Source organism: Nomascus leucogenys, chromosome 12, assembly GCF_006542625.1.
Source record: "Nomascus leucogenys isolate Asia chromosome 12, Asia_NLE_v1, whole genome shotgun sequence".
NCBI classification, from domain to species: Eukaryota; Metazoa; Chordata; class Mammalia; order Primates; family Hylobatidae; genus Nomascus; species Nomascus leucogenys.
In genome coordinates, this window is record NC_044392.1 from 27,951,211 (window position 1) to 27,974,355 (window position 23,145).

The 23,145-nt window shown below is 41.4% G+C and overlaps 2 protein-coding genes across 3 annotated transcripts in view; one reads left to right on the forward strand and one right to left on the reverse strand.

Moving 5' to 3' along the window:
- DARS2 (aspartyl-tRNA synthetase 2, mitochondrial) overlaps nt 1-3,249 on the reverse strand; it is a 34,241-nt gene extending 30,992 nt beyond the window's left edge. The window contains exons 1-2 of the mRNA XM_003258898.4: nt 2,596-3,249; nt 1,168-1,267 (exon numbers count right to left, since the gene is read on the reverse strand). Of these exons, the coding sequence (XP_003258946.1) occupies nt 1,168-1,267; nt 2,596-2,722 (227 nt within the window). The 5' untranslated portion in view covers nt 2,723-3,249. The remainder of the gene's footprint in view (nt 1-1,167; nt 1,268-2,595) is intronic.
- Nucleotides 3,250-3,284: 35 nt separating this feature from the next.
- CENPL (centromere protein L) overlaps nt 3,285-23,145 on the forward strand; it is a 30,690-nt gene continuing 10,829 nt past the window's right edge. For both annotated transcript variants that reach the window (XM_003258900.4, XM_003258899.4), the window contains exons 1-3: nt 3,285-3,786; nt 3,913-4,006; nt 16,626-16,800. In XM_003258900.4, the coding sequence (XP_003258948.1) occupies nt 16,633-16,800 (168 nt within the window). In that variant the 5' untranslated portion in view covers nt 3,285-3,786; nt 3,913-4,006; nt 16,626-16,632. The remainder of the gene's footprint in view (nt 3,787-3,912; nt 4,007-16,625; nt 16,801-23,145) is intronic.

The window sequence follows — 23,145 nt, forward strand, 5'->3', positions numbered from 1 at the left end:
TTAAGAAAATTTTATTAAATTTGGAAACTTTGCATATAGTAAAATCCAAAGATAATATTTTAGCATAATAGAAACATCTGATGGATCATATTTGAAATATAGCAATATAAAGTCTTTTTCTAAAAAAATATACAATCTAACATTTTCTGGAAGAGTTCCAACTACTAATTTAATACCTCTATGAATCATCAAAAGGTCCCAGAAATGCCAACATTTTAACATCCAACCTCTATTTCTCATACTGTCCTCAGCACAAGGAACAGGTACAGAAATCCTTTTCAGATTTGGGTTCAGGAAACAGTCACTAAACTAATGGGAAAAATATCCACCTACTTGGGACAAACTCTTTTTTTTTTTTTTTTCTGAGGCGGAATCTCGTTCTGTTGCCCAGGCTGGAGTGCAGTGGCGCGATCTTAGCTCACTGCAACCTCTGCCTCCTGGGTTCAATTCTCCTGCCTCAGCCTCCTGAGTAGCTAGGATTACAGACGAGCGCCACCCCGCCTGGTGAATTTTTTTGTATTTTTAGTAGAGACGGGGTTTAAGCATGTTGGCTGGGCTGGTCTCCAACTCCTAACCTCGTGATCCGCCCGCCTCGGCCTCCCAAAGTGCTGGGATTACAGGCTTACACGCCAGGCTGGGACATATTCTTTAAGAAGGTCATATAACCTATGTATTTTGGATCTCTTCCATGTGAATTAATGTACTATTCAGGCATGTTCTGGAATAGAGAGATGAACAACAATAAAAATGGGCTCTGATCTTAAGGAATCACTGTTTATGTTTCTAGGCTTGTTCTCTACCTAAATGGAATAAAATGAGCTTTTCCCCCATGCTATTGGAGTTTAACAGCTGGTTTATAGGAGGTTGGCCCATTTTTAATTACTGGTTATAGGAACTCTTCAGTCTTAGTAAGCCCAGTATCATTTCAGTCCATTGGTGGATCAAGCTTCGTTGTTATACCCTTCAACAGATGTTACTGAAATGTACCTACTGAGAATGACACTTGGGTCTTTCAAAACTAAAACAAAGTTGAAAATTCAGTAAGTTCTTAATCCTGCAGGAGTTGCAAAACGTTTTATTCTTCGAACTGGTTGTAAATTAGTAAAGGTTTGGAATTGCCCTGGGAAAACCACCACCATGCATTTCAGACTGTCTTCCTCAATTTACCTTCGGTACTGAATCCATCCACACAAGGTGACTTCTTGGCCTAAGTGAGACGAACGCAACTCTCCACATGTGTTGGTCCGGACAACAAAGCTACTGAATTCTTAAAAAAAAAAAAAAAAAAAAAGAAACTTTACAAGGCAAGATTAAAAATACATCACTTGCAGGTTGCTTAAAAATGAAAATTCTCAAAATATATCTTAGGTGTTTCAGGGCTACAGGTGAAATTTACAAAATAAGTCAGAGTATGTAATTTAATTCATTCACTATTAAATTTACCTGCAAATGTGTCAAAAGCCAAGTGAATAACTGAATATAAATTTCTGTCTTGTGTTAGGAAATCAAAATTTTTTTGATCTTCTAGCATTTGCATTGACCTAAAATCCTCATTACCCAATTCTTAACATTGCACATTTCTTCCTCAAATGAAATAGGATTTTAGAAACTGCAGAAATGGACGGTGTAGGAACTATTTAGTTTTAGTATGAATCTAGTGTTTAACAGCCACTTGTACACTAGAAAACACTATTATAATTCTGTGAAAAATGATTTTTTTTTTTTTGAGATGGAGTCTCGCTCTGTCACCCAGGCTGGAGTGCAGTGGCGCGATCTTGGCTCACTGCAAGCTCCGCCTCCCGGGTTCACGCCATTCTCCTGCCTCAGCCTCCCCAGTAGCTGGGACTACAGGCGCCCGCCACCACGCCCGGCTAATTTTTTTTTTTTTTGGTATTTTTAGTAGAGACGGGGTTTCACCGTGTTAGCCAGGATGGTCTCGATCTGCTGACCTTGTGATCCGCCCTCCTCGGCCTCCCAAAGTGCTGGGATTACAGGCGTAAGCCACTGCGCCCGGCCGAAGAAGGATTTTTTAAGGCATCGACCAAAAGCAGAGTATTCTATATATTACGTGGTTACCTTTTTGTGGTCTTTCTAAAAACTCAGGGAAAATAAAACTGCCTTATAATGAATATAATGAGAGTGAATGATCTGCTTCTACACATAAGGCTATCCAGTTAAGAATGGGGGAAAAGCCGGGCGCCGTGGTTCACGCCTGTAATCCCAGCACTATGGGAGGCGGAGGCGGGCGGATCACGAGGTCAGGAAATCGAGACCATCCTGGCTAACACAGTGAAACCCCGTCTCTACTAAAAATACAAAAAAATTAGCCGGGCGTGGTGGCGGGCGCCTGTAGTCCCAGCTACTGGGGAGGCTGAGGCAGGAGAATGGCGTGAACCCGGGAGGCGGAGCTTGCAGTGAGCCGAGATCGCGCCACTGCACTCCAGCCTGGGGCGGCAGAGCGAGACTCCGTCTCAAAAAAAAAAAAAAAAAAAAAAAGAATGGGGGAAAAAATAAAAAAAATGGAATAAAAGCTCTCCAGCCGTAGATAACAGGCTGAAGTACTGTTCATAGGACAGATCTCTTCGCTATTTTCACCTGGAATTCTCCTCTGTGAACTCCGCACCAGATTTCTGTAGAGAGAACCCCAGATCGGTTGGGTGGTCCTTCTGATGGGTCTGGATAAACCCCTGTACAGCTGACTTAACCAAGAAGGGAAGTACATGTTGGAGCCACACGATGGCGAAAAACAATCACGAATCCCACGCTGCCGGTAGTTAAAAGTCAGTTTTGGAAATACACAGAAATCCCTTAAAATTCCAGGAGTTCCCACTCTCTTCTCGAATATTTAAGTCCTCCTCCGCACAACATTCGAGTACACGTGTCTAGAAACAAGACAAATCTCCAAGGTCTCTGGGGTGCTTGCTGGAGTGGAGATGAGGGAAAGACCTTTCCCTGAATCTTAAAGCATCAGTTTGCACTTCTACTCAACAAGTCGGCAGCCAAAAGTGACGACGAGAGAGCGACTCCAAATAGCAGCGCCCAAGACAACCAGAGGCGGTCACTAGGTATACGACGCTTCTCGAGAGGCTCTCGCGGCCAGAACCGGAAAACAAGGAGTAACAGTCGCGTTTCAAATCTCGCAGACCTGCTGGCCGATCTCGAGTCTTCTGAAAGAGGAAGGCGAGCAAAGCCAAAATGCTCCCAGAGCCCGAACCCAACCACAGATCGCCGCTGGGGTCCAAGCGCCCTCCAACTCCGCCCGCTAGTGCCCAAAATTACGGGGAAGGAATTCAACGAATCAGTGGTGAGGTGCGGCCGCCATGCTTACTACGGGCGGAAATTTGAGAGGAAGCTTTGCACCGGTAGGAAAACCGACGAGCAACCGAGCACGATTGGAAAGGTTTACGATAGTGGTTCAGTGGCTCGGCCTTGCCCTCAGTTAAAATGGCAATTTTAGTTGCTTCACTGATACGGAATCGGCGAGGCGCCAAGGAGGCTTCCTGCGTGGTGCCGCAGAGCGAGTCGGGAAACGATTTTAAACTGAAGAGGCGGCGGAGGGCCGAATTACCTTTTCTCAACGGCTTGATTTCGGAGCTGGGCTGGTCTCTGACAGGCTCAGCTGGAGAGGGACGGGTTGGGACGCACTGTCCTTTTGCCCTTTCCCCTCCGCGAGCAGAAGCTGACTCCGCTGGAGCGAGGGTCGCGGAGCTGGGCGAGCGGAAATGTCCCACCCAGAGTGAAGTCGCAGGGCCCGCACCGCGTCTGAGGGAGCGGACGTCTTCCTGGGTGCGTTTGTGTCTCTTGTGAACCCACTTGTGGTGGAGCGAGAGGGAATTTGGGAGGGCCAGGGGTTAGTCTGGCCTCTGTCTTAGCTGTCATTTTGGCGGTTTTTTTTTTTTTTTTCTTCTTCAGGGGATTTCAGTCTCCACATAGTTTTGGAGCCGGACTTTTGAAGAATGATTCATGAATCCGGAATGGGTGACAGCGTCATCACGGCGTTTTATTGGTAAAAATGCTTTGTATTGGTCCCGGACCTGCTTTAACTTTGTATTTGCCCTGTTGTGTGGTCATTATCTTACAATACTTGCGTGTTGAGGTGTGTTTAAACACTACGTGCTTAACACCCGGCTAAGTATTGGCATTGGGGCGGTTGGATTTAGGTATTGGTGGCAATGTAGAAAAGTGATCAAGTCAGAGCCCCTTCACGGACTAACCGCAAGAGAAACAACAAAGCTTGTGTGCTGTGAACCACAACTGCAAGTGGAATTGTCAAGAGAACTAGCCCTGCCAAGCTCTGGAAAACTTCTGAGGATATGGCACATGGAAAATGGATAAGATTTACTGAGACAAACGGGAGTAGAGAAGTGTTTTTAATTGGCGATAAGGTGAATAAAAAGGCAGGGAGAACAGTAGAGTGATCATCTGTCTAGAGTAAGGAGTGCATGTTTGGGTATGGGGCTGTCATTTAACCTCTTAATTGTCTACTGGAACTTTCTTCACTCCCACCCCCCCACCCCCCAATGTTGTATACAAAACCTTAGAGGAAGTGTGTGCAGAATGTTGGATTTTGGAAAGACTAATGTCCATGGATCTTGGGGTAAGAACTGAAGTAGTAGAAAATGAACCAGGATAGGATCAGATAATAAGATCAAATACAGTAGTGCCTCGAAAGCCAGACAGGAATTCTGATTCGACTTCATATAGATGTGTGAGAACTGTTATGGGATCTCAAGCAAGGTAATGATAAAAGTGGTGACAACGAAAGACTGATGATGGATTAGGGAAAGGGGCTAAGACTGGGAACAAGATAAGTAGCTATAAGTGAAAATGAAAGTGAAGCCCACATCTAAGAGAACAAGTGTATATCTTTTTAAGAAATAGGTCAGAGGCCAGGTGTGGTGGCTTATGTCTGTAATCCAGCACTGGGAGGCCAAGGCAGGCGGATCACCTGAGGTCAGGAGTTCAAGACCAGTCTGGCCAACATGGTGAAACCCCATCTCTACCAAAAAATACAAAAATTAGCCAGGCGTGGTGGTGCACACCTGTAGTCCCAGCTACTCGGGAGGCTGAGGCAGGAGAATCACTTGAACCTGGGAGGTGGAGGCTGCAGTGAGCCAAGATTGCACCACTGCACTCCAGCCTGAGAGACAGAGTGAGACTCTGTCTTCAAAAAAAAAAAAAGAAATATGTCAGAATTTGATGATAAAGTTAACAAAGTTAACTTTTTAGATGTAAAGGTGATGTTGAAGGAAGAGTAAAAGATGATGAAAGTTTTTTTGGTGGGGAAAGAAAATGAAAAGGAAGAATGCAATTATTACTGAGCAAAACAGAGTACAGTAGTTGGCAAAGAAAGATTGAATGAGATGTGAAGTGATGATTAGTTTTGAACTTAATGAGTTTGACAACATGAAAGTTTACCATCTTATAGGAAGTTGAAAATGCAGGACTGGGTTGCAGCTGTAATGGTCTGAAGATAGAGATTTAGGAGTCATACAGAATGATTATTTTCCTATGTAGAATGAATGATTTTCAGAGTCTGGGGCCACCTACTATTGGAACATGAGGAAAAAAAAGAATCAGTAAATAAATTGGAACTATAAAAAGTAAGGAAGAGAAAAGCCCCTGAAAAATGGAATGTCAGAGGAAACAAGGTCCCAGAAAGTTTAGATGAGTAAGGATGAACAAACTTGATCAACAAAGTATTTGGCCATGGTTTTGGGAAAAACAGTGATCTTCAAAAGTGCAGTTTCTTTGTAGTGATAGATGGAAAAAAGAGATTGCTGAAGATTTCTAGTAAAATATTTATTAGTAACTGGAGGCAATAGGTGTAGACCACATTTCCAGGAGATTGGTCTCAGAAGGAATGAGACGAATTGGATTTAAACACAAATTTTTAATGTTAGAAATACTAGAATATGCTTGGCAGTGAAAGAAAAGGATCCTGTATAGGAGTGATTGAAGATGATAGGTGAAGTACAGCCTGGTGTGGTGGTGCACGCTTGTAGTCCCAGCTACTCGAGAGGCTGAGGTGGGAGGATCGCCTGAGCCCAGGAAGTGGAGGCTGCAGTGATATCGAGCCACTGCACTCCAGCCTGGACAACAGAGTGAGTGAGACCTTGTCTCAAAAAAAAAAAGAAAAAAAAAAAAAAAAAAGCTGAAGTACACAAAAGAGATGGTGTCCAGAGGAGATACAAGTAAGAGGACCTCTTTGCTTCCGATTGGAAGGAAGAGTATTGGGACAGTAATATATTGAATCAAGGTATATTTATAACCTCTTGATTATTGTGCTGGGCAAAAATTACACATTCTTGAGTGTGAGATGAGAAGGTAAAATAAGTATAAATCATTTGCTAATCTTTAATTCGTGGATTGGGCTATTTTAACATTAAATACTCAAAGGACATGTTTTTTCAAAACCATCCCTCTTAGTGCTGATAGTCTTTTTCTCACCTACATTTATTGCTAGACTTTTTAAAGTCACCTAGACTTTAAAATCTTTTTGGAATTCGTAGCATTTCTCTTTTAAGGAGTCAAATTCAGCAGGGCTTATGTTGCCTCATAATTGATCCCTGTTTAAAAGGCAACGTGAAAGAAGTAGTTAAGTGCACTCATTGCAGAGTTAGACTGTCTGGATTCAAATCCTGACTCTTCCACTCTAACTTGTTGACTTTGGCAAGTTACTTAACTTGTCTGGTTTCCTGTTTGTCAGCTGGGAGCATGATCTACTTCATGGGGTTGTTTGAAGATTAAATGAGAAAATATTTATAAAGGGCTTAGAAGAGTACCTGAAATAGGATTAATGCTCAATAAGTGTTAGCAATTATTGTACCAAGTAACAAATTTGAAGGAAACATTCTGTGTAAGTAGGATTGATTAAAATTCCCTTTGAAATAGGTAATTCAATATGCATTTAAAGCTAGGATGCTTTAGAATAGCTGCTTTAAATTGTGTGGTGTCTGCTGTAGAGTCATGTATTCACCACAGTCAAGATACGGTTCCATCACCACAAGGATTCTTGTGTTGCCTTTTTATAGTCACATTTATGTCCCTCCCACCCTCTTCCCTTTCCCTAATCTCTGTCAGCCACTCATCTGTTCTTCATTCTTTTAACTTTGTCATTTTAAAAATGTTAAATGTATGAAATTTTATGTGACCTTTTTGGATTGGCTTTAACATCCAAGTTGTTGCATGTATCAGTAATTTGTTTCTTTTCATTGCTGAGTACTATTACATGGTGTGGATGTACCACAGTTTATTTAATCATTCACCCACGGAGTTGTTTTCAATTTTTGGCTATTATGAATAAAGCTAGTATGAACATTTGTAAAAATAAATAAATAAATTGTGTGGTATATGAACTTGCTCTGGACATTATTTGAGCTTTAAGGACAAATAATGCTACATGTTTAGTTTATGTATTTATGTATTTATTAATTAGAGAGGGTCTCACTCTGTTGCTCAGGCTAAAGTGCAGTGGTGTGATCATAGCTCACTGCAGCCTCAAACTCCTGGGCTCAAGCAGTCCTCCTGCCTCAGTCTCTGGAGTGGCTACGACTACCACCATGCCAGGCTAATTCTTTTTTTTTTTTTTTGAGAGATGGGGTCTTGCTATGTTGTCCATGCTAGGACTACATGTTTAATTTATGGAGTTTTGTGCAAGATATAAATGGTGTCCTAGTCTAACATATTGAAATTGAAGTTACAGGTTAAATCTGAAGTCTGAAATGCTCCATAACATGAATCTTTTTGAGCACTGACATGATGCTGGAAGGAAATGTTCACTGGAGCATTTTGGATTTCAGATTTTTGGATTAAGGATGCTTGACCAGTGTAATACAAATATTCCCAAATTTGAGAAAATCTGAAATCCAAAAACACTTTTGGTCCCAAGCATTTTGGATAAGGAATGCTCAACCTGTGCTATTTTAAATATAATACTATTTAAATATGGGCCAGGTGCAGTGGCTCACACCTGTAATCCCAACACTTTGGGAGGCTGGTGGATCACCTGAGGTCAGGAGTTCAAGACCAGCCTGGCCAAGTGGTGAAATACTGTCTCTACTAAAAATACAAAAAAACAAACAAAAAATTAGCCAGGCGTGGTAGCGGGCAGCTGTAATCTCAGCTACTCAGGAGACTGAGGCAGGAGAATTTCTGGAGCCTGGGAGGCAGAGGTTGCAGTGAGCCGAGATCGTGCCATTGCACTCCAGCCCAGGCCAACAACACCGAGACTCTATCTCAAAAAATAAAATAAAATAAGTAAATATAGTAATATAACTTTTTATTTGTAAAAAACTTTTCAAAAGGGTAATTGTGTAGTAGCTGAAACTAATAACTTTTTTTTGTTGTTGTTGTTGTTGTTGTTGAGATGGAGTCTTGCCCTGTCTCACCCAGGCTGGAGTGCAGTGGTGTGCTCTCAGCTCACTGAAGCCTCCACCTCCCAGGTTCAAGCGATTCTCCTGTCTCAGCCTCCTGAGTAGCTGGGACTACAGGTGTATGCCACCATACCCGGCTAATTTTTGTTTTTTTAGTAGAGACGGAGTTTCACCACGTTGGTCAGGCTGGTCTCAAACTTCTGACTGCAGGCGATCCACTTTTCCTCGGCCTCCTAAAGTGCTGGGATTATAAGTGTGAGCCACTACGCCTGGCTGAGACTAATCATAACTTTGAAATGATAATTCCTTTTAATGAAAATTGTATTTTAATTTTGTGTTTTTTTCTTGAGAGGTTCTTGCTCTGTCACCCAGGCTGGAATTCAGTGTCATGATCACATCTCACTGCAGCCTTGACCTCCTGAGCCATGCAGTCCTACTTCAGCCTCCTGAGTAGCTGGGACCACAGGTGTGCACCACCACACCTGGCTAGTTATTTTTTATTTTTTGTAGAGATGGAGTCTCACAGTGTTGCCCAGGCTGGTCTCAGACATCTGGGCTCAAGTGATCCACCTGCTTCAGCCTCCCAAAGTGTTGGGATTACAGTCATGAGTTACCATGCCTGGCCCTAATTTGGAAGTTCTATGAAATACTTCTGTTTAATTGAACCAATACTTGTTTAACAATTAAAGGACACTCAGCCTTGTATTTGGGTAATTATACAAGAGAAATATAAAGCCTGGTTTCAGTTACAGTAGCTTAGTTTTACTGAGGATACAAGAAATACACGCTAAAAAATGGTACAAGGAAGTATATGAACGGGGCTAAAATGAGTGGTACAGACTGGGTGATTGAGGAAAGCTATGTGTGCTGGTATATCTCCAAGGATTTTGTAGAACATTCTTGAGGGATTTTTTTTCAGACTTAGTTAGAGATGAGAGCTCATTCAGCACACACACACACATGCATACTCTGCTTCCAGGAATGAGCCACTGATAACAGATAACAGATAAAAATGTATGTCATGGATATTTCAGGACCAAAAGGTTAAAAACACCCTAGTTTGAAAGGAGATCAAATTTCTAGCATGGTCTTAAAGGAGGTGAGATGGGAAAAGGACACTTAAGATAGGAAATACAGTTGAGAAGCAAACACATGAAGATAAGAATATGTTTATGTCCCAGGTTGGAGAGGAGAATTAGGAAGATAAGGAGAAGCTGAATTAGAAAGACCTTAAGCCCAGCAGAAGAGTTTAGGATTTGTCTTGTTACTGTAAAGGTTTTTGCATAGATAAAAATAAAGTGCTATTTTTGGAAGAATACGGATAACTCTTAGTTGTGGCTAAGGAATTAGCTTTGTGAAGGGATGACAGATTTTTTTTTTTAACATTTCTAAAAAATTTATTTTTTTATTATACTTTAAGTTCTAGGGTACATGTGCACAACGTGCAGGTTTGTTACATAGGTATACATGTGCCATGTTGGTTTGCTGCAGCTATCAACTCATCATTTACATTAGGTATTTCTCCTAATGCTATCCCTCCCCCAGCCACCGACCCCCCGACAGGCCCCGGTGTGTGATATTCCCCACCCTGTGTCCAAGTGTTCTCATTGACCAATTCCCACCTATGAGTGAGAACATGCAGCGTTTGGTGTTCTGTCCTTGTGATAGTTTGCTGAGAATGATGGTTTCCAGCTTCATCCATGTCCCTGCAAAGGACATGAACTCATCGTTTTTTAATGGCTGCATGGCATTCCATGGTGTATATGTGCCACATTTTCTTAATCCAGTCTATCACTGTGGACATTTGGGTTGGTTCCAAGTCTTTGCTATTGTGAATAGTGCCACAATAAACATATGTGTGCATGTGTCTTTATAATAGCATGATTTATAATCCTTTGGGTATATACCCAGTAATGGGATGGCTGGGTCAAATGGTATTTCTAGTTCTAGATCCTTGAGGAATCGCCACACCAACTTCCACAATGGTTGAACTAGTTTACAGTCCCACCAACAGTGTAAAAGCATTCCTATTTCTCCACATCCTCTCCGGCATCTGTTGTTTCCTGAATTTTTAATGATCGCCATTCTAACTGTTGTGAGATGGTATCTCATTGTGGTTTTGATTTGCATTTCTCTGATGACCAGTGATGAAGAGCATTTTTTCATGTGTCTGTTGGCTTCATAAATGTCTTCTTTTGAAAAGTGTCTGTTCATATCCTTTGCCCACTTTTTGATGGGGTTGTTTGTTTTTTTCTTGTAAATTTGTTTAAGTTCTTTGCAGATTCTGGATATTATCCCTTTGTCGGATGGGTAGATTGCAAAAATTTTCTCCCATTCTGTAGGTTGCCTGTTCACTCTGATGGTAGTTTCTTTTGCTGTGCAGAAGGTCTTTCGTTTTTTTTTTTTTACTTTTTTCGAGACGGAGTCTTGCTCTGTCACCCAGGCTGGAGTGCAGTGGCACCATTTTGGCTCACTGCAACCTCTGCCTCCTTGGGTTCAGCGATTCTCCTGCCTCAGCCTCCCAAGGCTGGGATTATAGGCACACGTCACCACGCCTGGCTAATTTTTGTATTTTTAGTAGAAATGGGGTTTCACCATATTGGCCAGGCTGGTCTCGAACTCCTGACCTTGTGATCCACCCGCCTCAGCATCCCAAAGTGCTGACATTACAGGCATGAGCCACTGCGCCCGGCCTGGTCTTTAATTAGATCCCATTTGTCTATTTTGGCTTTTGTTGCCATTACTTTTGGTATTTTAGTTATGAAGTCCTTGCCTATGCCTGTGTCCTGATTGATAGTGCCTCGGTTTTCTTCTAGGGTTTTTATGGTTTTAGGTCTAACATTTACATCTTTAATCCATCTTGAATTAATTTTTGTATAAGTTGTAAGGAAGGGATCCAGTTTCAGCTTTCTACACATGGCTAGCCAGTTTTCCCAGCACCATTTATTAAATAGGGAATCTTTGTCCCGTTTCTTGTTTTTGTCAGGTTTGTCAAAGATCAGATGGTTGTAGATGTGTGGTGTTATTTCTGAGGCCTCTGTTCTGTTCCATTGGTCTATATCTCTGTTTTGGTACCAGTACCATGCTGTTTTGGTTACTGTGGCCTCGTAGTATAGTTTAAAGTGAGGTGGCATGATGCCTCCAGCTTTGTTCTTTTTGCATAGGATTGTCTTGGCAATGTGGGCTCTTTTTTTGATTCCATATGAACTTTAAAGTAGTTTTTTCCAATTCTGTGAAGAAAGTCATTGGTAGCTTGATGGGGATGGCATTGAATCTATAAATTACCTTGGGCAGTATGGCCATTTTCATGATATTGATTCTTCCTATCCATGAGCATGGAATGTTCTTCCATTTGTTTGTGTCCTCTTTCATTTTGTTGAGCAGTGGTTTGTAGTTCTTGAAGAGGTCCTTCACATCCCTTGTAAGTTGGATTCCTAGGTATTTTATTCTCTTTGTAGCAATTGTGAGTGGGAGTTCACTCATGATTTTGCTTTCTGTTTGTCTGTTATTGGTGTATAGGAATGCTTGTGAATTTTGCACATTGATTTTGTATCCTGAGACTTTGCTGAAGTTGCTTATCAGCTTAAGGAGATTTTGGGCTGAGACTATGTGGTTTTCTAAATATATAATCATGTCATCTGCAAACAGGAACAATTTGACCTCCTCTTTTCCTAATTGAATACCCTTTATTTCTCTCTCTTGCCTGATTGCCCTGGCCAGAACTTCCAACAGTATGTTGAATAGGAGTGGTGAGAGAGGGCTTCCTTGTCTTGTGCCAGTTTTCAAAGGGAATGCTTCCAGTTTTCGCCCATTCAGTATGATATTGGCTGTGGGTTTGTCATAAATAGCTTTTATTATTTTGAGATATGTTCCATCAATGTCTAGTTTATTGAGAGTTTTTAGCATGAAGGGCTGTTGAATTTTGTTGAGGGCCTTTTCTGCATCTATTGAGATAATCATGTGGTTTTTGTTGTTGTTTCTGTTTATGTGATGAATTACATTTATTGATTTGCATATGTTGAACCAGCCTTGCATCCCAGGAATGAAGCTGACTTGATCATGGTGGATAAGCTTTTTGATGTGCTGCTGGATTCAGTTTGCCAGTATTTTATTGAGGATTTTTGCATCAATGTTCATCAGGGATATTGGTCTAAAATTCTCTTTTTTTGTTGTGTCTCTGCCAGGCTTTGGTATCAGGATGATGTTGGCCTCATAAAATGAGTTAGAGAGGATTCCCTCTTTGTCTATTGATTGGAATAGTTTCAGAAGGAATGGTACCAGCTCCTCTTTGTACATCTGGTAGAATTTGGCTGTGAATCCATCTGGTCCTAGACTTTTTTTAGTTGGTAGGCTATTGATTATTGCCTCAGTTTCAGAGCCTGTTATTGGTCTATTCAGAGATTCGACTTCTCCCTGGTTTAGTCTTGGGAGGGTGTATGTGTCCAGGAATTTATCCTTTTCTTCTAGATTTTCAAGTTTATTTGTGTAGAGGTGTTTATAGTATTCTCTGATGGTAGTTTCTATTTCTGTGGGATCGGTGGTGATATTCCCTTTATCATTTTTTATTGCATCTATTTGATTCTTCTCTCTTTTCTTCTTTATTAGTCTTGCTAGCGGTCTATCAATTTTATTGATCTTTTCAAAAAACCAGCTCCTGGATTCATTGATTTTTTGAAGGGTTTTTTGGTGTGTCTATCTCCTTCAGTTCTGCTCTGATCTTAGTTATTTCTTGCCTTCTGCTAGCTTTTGAATTTGTTTGCTCTTGCTTCTCTAGTTCTTTTAACTGTGATGTTACAGTGTCAGTTGTATATCTTTCCTGCTTTCTCTTGTGGGCATTTAGTGCTATAAATTTTCCTCTGCACGCTGCTTTAAATGTGTACCAGAGATTCTGGTACGTTGTGTCTTTGTTCTCATTGGTTTCAAAGAACGTCTTTATTTCTGCCTTCATTTCGTTATTTAACCAGTAGTCATTCAGGAGCAGGTTGTTCAGTTTCCATGTAGTTGTGTGGTTTTGAATGAGTTTCTTAATCCTGAGTTCTAATTTGATTGCACTGCGGTCTGAGAGACAGTTTGTTGTGATATCTGTTCTTTTACATTTGCTGAGGAGTGCTTTACTTCCAATTATGTGGTCAATTTTAGAATAAGTGGGATTTGATGCTGAGAAGAATGTATATTCTGTTGATTTGGGGTGGAGAGTTCTGTAGATGTCTATTAGCTCCACTTGGTGCAGAGCTGAGTTGAAATCCTGGATATCCTTGTTAACCTTCTGTCTCGTTGATCTATCTAATATTGACAGTGGGGTGTGAAAGTCTCCCATTATTATTGTGTGGGAGTCTAAGTCTCTTTGTAGGTCTCTAAGGACCTGCTTTATGAATCTTGGTACTCTTGTATTGGGTGTATATATATATATATATATATATATATATATATGATAGTTAGCTCTTCTTGTTGAATTGATCCCTTTACCATTATGTAATGGCCTTCCTTATCTCTTTTGATCTTTGTTGGTTTAAAGTCTGTTTTATCAGAGACTAGGATTGCAACCCCTGCTTTTTTTTGCTTTCCATTTGCTTGGTAGATCTTCCTCTATCTCTTTATTTTGAGCGTATGTGTGTCTCTGCATGTGAGATGGGTCTCCTGAATACAGCACACTGATGGGTCTTGACTCTTTATCCAATTTGCCAGTCTGTGTCTTTTAATGGGGGTATTTAGCCCATTTACATTTAAGGTTAATATTGTTATGTGTGACTCTGATCCTGGCATTATGATGTTAGCTGGTTATTTTGTCCGTTAGTTGATGCAGTTTCTTCCTACCATTGATGATCTTTACAATTTGGCATGTTCTTGCAGTGGCTGGTACCGGTTGTTCCTTTCCACGTTTAGTGCTTCCTTCAGGAGCTCTTGTAAGGCAGGCCTCGTGGTGACAAAATCTCTTAGCATTTGCTTGCCTGTAAAGGATTTTATTTCTCCTTCACTTATGAAGCTCAGTTTGGCTGGATATGAAATTCTGGGTTGAAAATTCTTTTCTTTAAGAATGTTGAATATTGGCCCCCACTCTCTTCTGGCTTGTAGAGTTTTTGCCGAGAGATCTAATATTAGCCTGATGGGCTTCTCTTTGTGGGTAACCCAACCTTTCTCTCTGGCTGCCCTTAACATTTTTTTCCTTCATTTCAACCTTGGTGAATCTGACAATTACGTGTCTTGGGGTTGCTCTTCTTGAGGTGTATCTTTGTGGTGTTATGTATATTTCCTGAATTTGAATGTTGGCCTGCCTTGCTAGGTTGGAGAAGTTCTCCTGGATAATATCCTGAAGAGTGTTTTCTAGCTTGGTTCCATTCTCCCCGTCACTTTCGGGTACACCAATCAAACGTAGATTTGGTATTTTCACATAGTCCCATATTTCTTGGAGGCTTTGTTTGTTTCTTTTTACTCTTTTTTCTCTAATTTTGTCTTCTTGCCTTATTTCATTAATTTGATCTTCAGTCACTGATGTCCTTTCTTCCATTTGATCGAATTGGCTTTTGAAGCTTGTGCATGCATCATGAAGTTCTTGTGCCATGGTTTTCAGCTCCATGAGGTCGTTTAAGTTCTTCTCTACACTGTTTATTCTAGTTAGCCATTCGTCTAACCTTTTTTCAAGATTTTTAGCTTCCTTGCGGTGGGTTACAACATGCTCCTTTAGCTCTGAGAAGTTTGTTATTACCGACCTTCTGAAGCCTATTTCTGTCAACTCATCAAAGCCATTCTCCATCCAGCTTTGTTCTGTTGCTGGCGAGGGGCTGTGATACTTTGGAGAAGAGGCGCTCTGGTTTTTAGAATTATCAGCTTTTCTGCTCTGGTTTCTCCCCATCTTTGTGGTTTTATCTACCTTTGGTGTTTGATGTTGGTGACCTACAAATGGGGTTTTGGTGTGGATGTCCTTTTTGTTGATGTTGATGCAATTCCTTTGTGTTGGTTAGTTTTCCTTCTATCAGTCAGGTCACTAGGCTTCAGGTCTGTTGGAGTTTGCTGGAAGTCCACTCCAGACGCTGTTTGCCTGGATATCACCAGCGAGGCTGCCGAACAGCATTTTGCAGAACAGCAAACATTGCTGCCTGATCCTTCCTCTGGAAGCTTTGTTCCAGAGTGGCACCTGCCTGTGTGAGGTGTCAGTCGGCCCCTACTGGGAGGTGTCTCCCAGTTAGGCTACACGGGGGTCAGGGACCCACTTGAGGAGGCAGTCTGTCAGTTCTTAGCGCTCAAATGCCATGCTGGGAGAACCACTGCTCTCTTCAGAGCTGTCAGACAGGGACATTTAAGTCTGCAGACTTTTCTCCTGCCTTTTGTTCAGCTATGTCCTGCCCACAGAGGTGGAGTCTATAGAGGCAGTAGGCCTTGCTGAGCTGCGGTGGGCTCCGCCCGGTTTGAGCTTCCTGGTCACTTTGTTTACCTACTCAAGCCTCAGCAATGGCAGACGCCCCTCCCCCCCGCGAGGCTGCTGTCTCGCAGGTCAATCTCAGACTGCTGCGCTAGCAGCGAGCAAGGCTCCATGGGCGTGGGACCTGCCAAGCCAGGCACGGGAGAGAATCTCCTAGTCTGCTGGTTGCCAGGACCATAGGAAAAGCGCAATATTTGGGTGGGAGTGTCCCGTTTTTCCAGGTACAGTCTGTCATGGCTTCCCTTGGCTAGGAAAGGGAAATCCCTGGACCCGTTGCGCTTCCCAGGTGAGGCAATGCCCCGCCCTGTTTTGGCTCACCCTCCATGGGCTGCACCCACCGTCCAACCAGTCCCAGTGAGATGAACCATGTACCTCAGTTGGAAATGCAGAAATCACCTGTCTTCTGCGTCAATCACGCTGGGAGCTGCAGACTGGAGCTGTTCCTATTCAGCCATCTTGGAACTGGATTCGACAGATTCTTGAAAGAAAAACTCCGTAGAATGTGCTTAATGACTATATGTTAATGAAGGTGGGGGACTACATGAATTTAAGTTAACTTAGCAAATTGACAGGAATTTGAAAATGGATCAGTTACCTTTTTGAAGGTGGAAAAGAAGTTGAATTTAGTTTTGAACATACACTGTTTTCGAGGTATCTGTAAGATATACATAAAAGTGGGCTATAGCCAATGAGGAATATAGGACTGGGGATAGGGAGGGGAAAAGAAAGAAAGAGAAAGGATTCCTTTAGAGTGAGGAGAGGAATCAGTGAAACTGTAAGTGTGAATTAACTTTTTAGTGCTTAAAATTCTGGTTTTATTTCTTCTTATGTAGACAGACCATGGATTCTTACGACGCACCAGAATCAACTCCTAGTGCATCCTCAAGACCTGAAGATTACTTTATAGGTGCCACTCCTCTGCAGAAACGATTAGAATCAGTCAGGAAGCAGAGTTCATTTATCCCGACTCCACCTCGAAGGAAAATTCCCCAGTGTTCGCAGTTGCAGGTATGCTTTTTGTGTTCCTTTGTGTTAGTCAATAATTGAGAATATCTGTGAACAAAACATTTCAATTTTTGTAACTATAGTATTCTTAGTATCTTCTTAACCCCTCAGCTAATAAAATAAATGAGAAATAAACAATTTCATAACGATCAGCACTACCTCTTTTATGTCTTTGATTTGTTTTTTATATTTGTATTTATGTATTTATTTATTTATTTTGAGACGGAGTCTCACTCTGTGGCCCAGGCTGGAGTGCAGTGGCACGATCTCGGCTCACTGCAAGCTCTGCCTCCTGGTGGCCATTCTCCTGCCTCAGCCTCCCCAGTAGCTGGGACTACAGGCACCCGCCACCATGCCCAGCTAATTTTTTATATTTTTTAGTAGAGACGGGGTTTCACTGTGTTAGCCAGGATGGTCTCGATCTCCTGACCTCGTGATCTGCCCACCTCAGCCTCCCCAAGTGCTGGGATTACAGGCATGAGCCACCGCACCCGGCCTGTTTATTTATTTTTAAAGTAATTTTCAAACATATAACCCATATATACCAGGAGTTTTTATGTATTTTAACCTCCTTTAATCTGAATCATGTCCACGGTATTTTTTTTTTAACTTTTATTTCAAGTTTAGGGGTATATGTGCAGGACGTGCAGGTTTGTTATCTAGGTAAACGTGCGTCATGGGGGTTGGTTGTACAGATTATTTCATCACCCAGATGTTAAGCCTAATATCCATTAGTTATTTTTCCTGCTTCTCTCCTTCCTCCCACCCTCCACCCCAATAGGCCTCAGCATGTGTTGTTCCCCTCTTATGTTTCCATGTTCTCATCATTTAGCTCCCACTTATAAGCAAAAACGTGGTATTTGGTTTTCTGTTCCTTTACTTGTTGGCTAAGGATAATGGCCTCCAGCTCCATCCATGTCCCTGCAAAGGATATGATCTCATTCATTTTTATGGCTGCATAATATTCCATGGTGTATATGTACCACATTTTCTTTATCCAGTCTGTCATTGATGGGCATTTAGGTTGATTCCATGTCTTTGCTATTGTGAATAGTGCTGCAGTGAGTGTACGCATGCGTCTTTATGGTAGACCGATTTATATTCCTTTGGGTATATACCCAGTAAGGAGATTGGTGGGTCACATAATATTTCTGTCTCTAGGTCTTTGAGGAATTGCCACACAGTCTTCCACAATGGTTGAACTAATTCACACTCCTACCAACAGTGTATAAGCATTCCTTTTCCTCCACAACCTCACCAGCATCTGTTATTTTTTGACTTTTTATTTTTCTCCACAACCTCACCAGCATCTGTTGTTTTTTTTACTTTTTAATAATAGCCATTCTGACTGATGTGAGATAGTATCTCATTGTGGTTTTGATTTGCATTTCTCTAATGATGAGTGATGTTGAGCTTTTCTTCATATGATTGTTGGCCTCATGTATGTCTTCTTTTGAAAAGTGTCTACTTATGTCCTTTGCTGACTTTTTAATGGGGTTTTTTGTTTGTTTGTTTTTAAGGGAGTATCTCACTCTGTCACCCAGGCTAGAGTGCAGTGGCACGATCTTGGCTAACTGCAACCTCCGCCTCCCAGATTCAAGCGATTCTTCTGCCTCAGCCTCCCGAGTAGCTGGGATTGCAGGCATCCACCACCATGCCTGGCTAATTTTTTTGTATTTTTAGTAGAGACAGTGGTTCACCATGTTGTCCAGGCTGGTCTGGAACTCTTGACCTCAGGTGATCCACCCTCCCCACCCTCTCAAAATGCTGGGAGTCTTGCTCTATCACCCAGGCTGGGGTGCAATAGTATGATCTTGGCTCACGGCAACCTCTGCCTCCTGGGTTCAAGCGATTCTCCTGCCTCAGCCTCCCAAGTAGCTGGCACTACAGGTGCCTGCCACCACGCCCAGCTAATTTTTTTGTATTGTTAGTAGAGACGGGGTTTCACCATTTTGGCCAGGCTGGTCTCGAACTCCTAACGTTATGATCTGCCCGCCTCGGCCTCCCAAAGTGCTGGGATTAGAGGCGTGAGCCACCACACCTGGCCTGGCCCATTTTTTTTCTTTAAATTTGTTTAAGTTCCTTATTGGTGCTGGATAGTAGACCTTTGTCAGATGCATGGTTTGCAAAAATTTTCTCCCATTCTGGGTTTTCTGTTTACTCTACTGATAGTTTCTTTTGCTATGCAGAAGTCCTTTAGTTTAATTAGATCCCATTTGTCAATTTTTGCTTTCATTGCAATTGCTTTTGGCATCTTTGACATGAAATATTTGCCTGTACCTATGTCCTGAACGGTATTGCCTAGGTTGTCTTCCAGGGTTTTTATAGTTTTGCGTTTTACATTTAAGTCTTTAATCCACCTTGAGTTAATTTTTGTATATGGTATATGGTACAAATGAAGTGTTTTTGTTTTTAATGGTAACTGTGGTTCTAATAGAGCATGGCAAAAAATATTCCCAAGTATCTCTTTTTTTTTTTTTTTTTTTTTTTTAGACTAGTCTAGCACAGTAGTGAGAAGGGGGAAGGGGGAAAGAGTAGAACAAGGAATTGGAAACAAGGAGTTTGATCTATAACTGATTGTGAACAATCAACTGAGATAACTCACTACCTTTGGACCAGCCCCCAAGTATCTTTTTATTTAATCTGTTGAATTGGGCATGGTTTGATAGAGTAGATTCGCTACCAATTTCTTTTTTTTTTTTTTTTTAAGACAGAGTCTCACTCTGCCACCCAGGCTGGATTGCAGTGGCGTGATCTCGGCTCACTGCAACCTCTGCCTTCCAGATTCAAGCAATTTTCCTGCCTCAGCCTCCTGAGTAGCTGGGATTACAGGTGCATGTATCCCTGTATAAGCCACCATGCCCGGCTTATTTATTTTTGTATTTTTAGTAGAGATGGGGTTTTACCGTGTTGGCTAGGCCGGTCTCGAACTCCTGACCTCGTGATCCGCCTGCCTCAGCCTCCCAAAGTGTTGGGATTACAGTCGTCAGCCACCGCGCCTGGCCCAAACAATTTTTTAAATTAAGGCTAATCAAATTAGATACTTTAGTAGTAGTTACTACTTTTGAAATCTATAATTTGAAGTTTCTAAAAGTGAAACATAAATTTTTTTCTTTTATTATTATACTTTAGGTTTTAGGGTACATGTGCACAATGTGCAGGTTTGTTACATATGTATTCATGTGACATGTTGTTTTGCTGCACCCATTAACTCGTCATTTAGCATTAGGTATATCTCCTAATGCTGTCCCTCCCCCCTCCCCCCACCCCACAACAGTCCCCGGAGTGTGATGTTCCCCTTCCTGTGTCCATGAGTTCTCATTGTTCAATTCCCACCTATGAGTGAGAACATGCGGTGTTTGGTTTTTTGTCCTTGCGATAGTTTACTGAGAATGATGGTTTCCAGTTTCATCCATGTCCCTACAAAGGACACGAACTCATCATTTTTTATGGCTGTATAGTATTCCATGGTGTATATGTGCCACATTTTCTTAATCCAGTCTATCGTTGTTGGACATTTGGGTTGGTTCCAACTCTTTGCTATTGTGAATAGTGCCGCAATAAACATACGTGTGCATGTGTCTTTATAGCAGCATGATTTATAGTCCTTTGGGTATATACCCAGTAATGGGATGGCTGGGTGAAATGGTATTTCTAGTTCTAGATCCCTGAGGAATCGCCACACTGACTTCCACAATGGTTGAACTAGTTTACAGTCCCACCAACAGTGTAAAAGTGTTCCTATTTCTCCACATCCTCTCCAGCACCTGTTGTTTCCTGACTTTTGAATGATGGCCATTCTAACTGGTGTGAGATGGTATCTCACTGTGGTTTTGATTTGCATTTCTCTGATGGCCAGTGATGATGAGCATTTTTTCATGTGTTTTTTGGCTGCATAAATGTCTTCTTTTGAGAAGTGTCTGTTCATGTCCTTCGCCCACTTTTTGATGGGGTTGTTTGTTTTTTTTCTTGTAAATTTGAGTTCATTGTAGATTCTGGATATTAGCCCTTTGTCAGATGAGTAGGTTGAAAAAATTTTCTCCCATTCTGTAGGTTGCCTGTTCACTCTGATGGTAGTTTCTTTTGCTGTGCAGAAGCTCTTTAGTTTAATTAGATCCCATTTGTCAATTTTGGCTTTTGTTGCCATTGCTTTTGGTGTTTTAGACATGAAGTCCTTGCCCACGCCTATGTCCTGAATGGTATTGCCTGGGTTTTCTTGTAGGATTTTAATGGTTTTAGGTCTAACATGTAAGTCTTTAATCCATCTTGAATTAATTTTTGTATAAGGTGTAAGGAAGGGATCCAGTTTCAGCTTTCTACATATGGCTAGCCAGTTTTCCCAGCGCCATTTATTAAATAGGGAATCCTTTCCCCATTTCTTGTTTTTGTCAGGTTTGTCAAAGATCAGATAGTTGTAGATATGCAGCATCATTTCTGAGGGCTCTGTTCTGTTCCATTGATCTATGTCTCTGTTGTAGTACCAGTACCATGCTGTTTTGGTTACTGTTGCCTTGTAGTATAGTTTGAAGTCAGGTAGCGTGATGCCTCCAGCTTTGTTCTTTTGGCTTAGGGTTGACTTGGCGATGCGGGCTCTTTTTTGGTTCCATATGAACTTTAAAGTAGTTTTTTCCAATTCTGTGAAGAAAGTCATTGGTAGCTTGATGAGGATGGCATTGAATCTATAAATTACCTTGGGCAGTATGGCCATTTTCATGATATTGATTCTTCCAACCCATGAGCATGGAATGTTCTTCCATTTGTTTGTATCCTCTTTTATTTCACTGAGCAGTGGTTTGTAGTTCTCCTTGAAGAGGTCCTTCACATCCCTTGTAAGTTGGATTCCTAGGTATTTTATTCTCTTTGAAGCAATTGTGAATGGGAGTTCACTCATGATTTGGCTCTCTGTTTGTCTGTGATTGGTGTATAGAATGCTTGTGATTTTTGTACATTGATTTTGTATCCTGAGACTTTGCTGAAGTTGCTAATCAGCTTAAGGAGATTTTGGGCTGAGACGATGGAGTTTTCTAGGTATACAATCATGTCATCTGCAAACAGGGACAGTTTGACTTCCTCTTTTCCTGATTGAATACCCTTTATTTCCTTCTCCTGCCCGATTGCCCTGGCCAGAACTTCCAGCACTATGTTGAATAGGAGTGGTGAGAGAGGGCATCCCTGTCTTGTGCCAGTTTTCAGAGGGAATGCTTCCAGTTTTTGCCCATTCAGTATGATATTGGCTGTGGGTTTGTCATAGATAGCTCTTGTTATTTTGAGATACATCCCATCAATACCTAATTTATTGAGAGTTTTTAGCATGAAGGTTGTTGAATTTTGTCAAAGGCCTTTTCTGCATCTGTTGAGGTAATCATGTGGTTTTTGTCTTTGGTTCTATTTATATGCTGGATTACATTTATTGATTTGCGTATATTGAACCAGCCTTGCATCCCAGGGATGAAGCCCACTTGATCATGGTGTATAAGCTTTTTGATGTGCTGCTGGATTCGGTTTGCCAGTATTTTATTGAGGATTTTTGCATCAATGTTCATCAAGGATATTGGTCTGAAATTCTCTTTTTTGGTTATGTCTCTGCCAGGCTTTGGTATCAGGACGATGCTGGCCTCATAAAATGTGTTAGGGAGGATTCCCTCTTTTTCTATTGATTGGAATAGTGTCAGAAGGAATGGTACCAGTTCCTCCTTGTACCTCTGGTAGAATTCGGCTGTGAATCCATCAGGTCCTGGACTCTTTTAGATTGGTAAGCTATTGATTATTGCCACAATTTCAGAGCCTGTTATTGGTCTATTCAGAGATTCAACTTCTTCCTGGTTTAGTCTTGGGAGGGTGTATTTGTCGAGGAATTTGTCCATTTCTTCTAGATTTTCTAGTTTATTTGCATATAGGTGTTTGTAATATTCTCTGATGGTAGTTTGTATTTCTATGGGATTGGTGGTGATATCCCCTTTTTCATTTTTTATTGCATCTATTTGATTCTTCTCTCTTTTCTTCTTTATTAGTCTTGCTAGCGGTCTATCAATTTTGTTGATCTTTTCAAAAAACCAGCTCCTGGATTCATTAATTTTTTGAAGGGTTTTTTGTGTCTCTATTTCCTTCAGTTCTGCTCTGATTTTAGTTATTTCTAGCCTTCTGCTAGCTTTTGAATGTGTTTGCTCTTGCTTTTCTAGTTCTTTTAATTGTGATGTTAGGGAGTCAATTTTGGATCTTTCCTGCTTTCTCTTGTGGGCATTTAGTGCTATAAATTTCCCTCTACACACTGCTTTGAATGTGTCCCAGAGATTCTGGTATGTTGTGTCTTTGTTCTCGTTGGTTTCAAAGAACATCTTTATTTCTGCC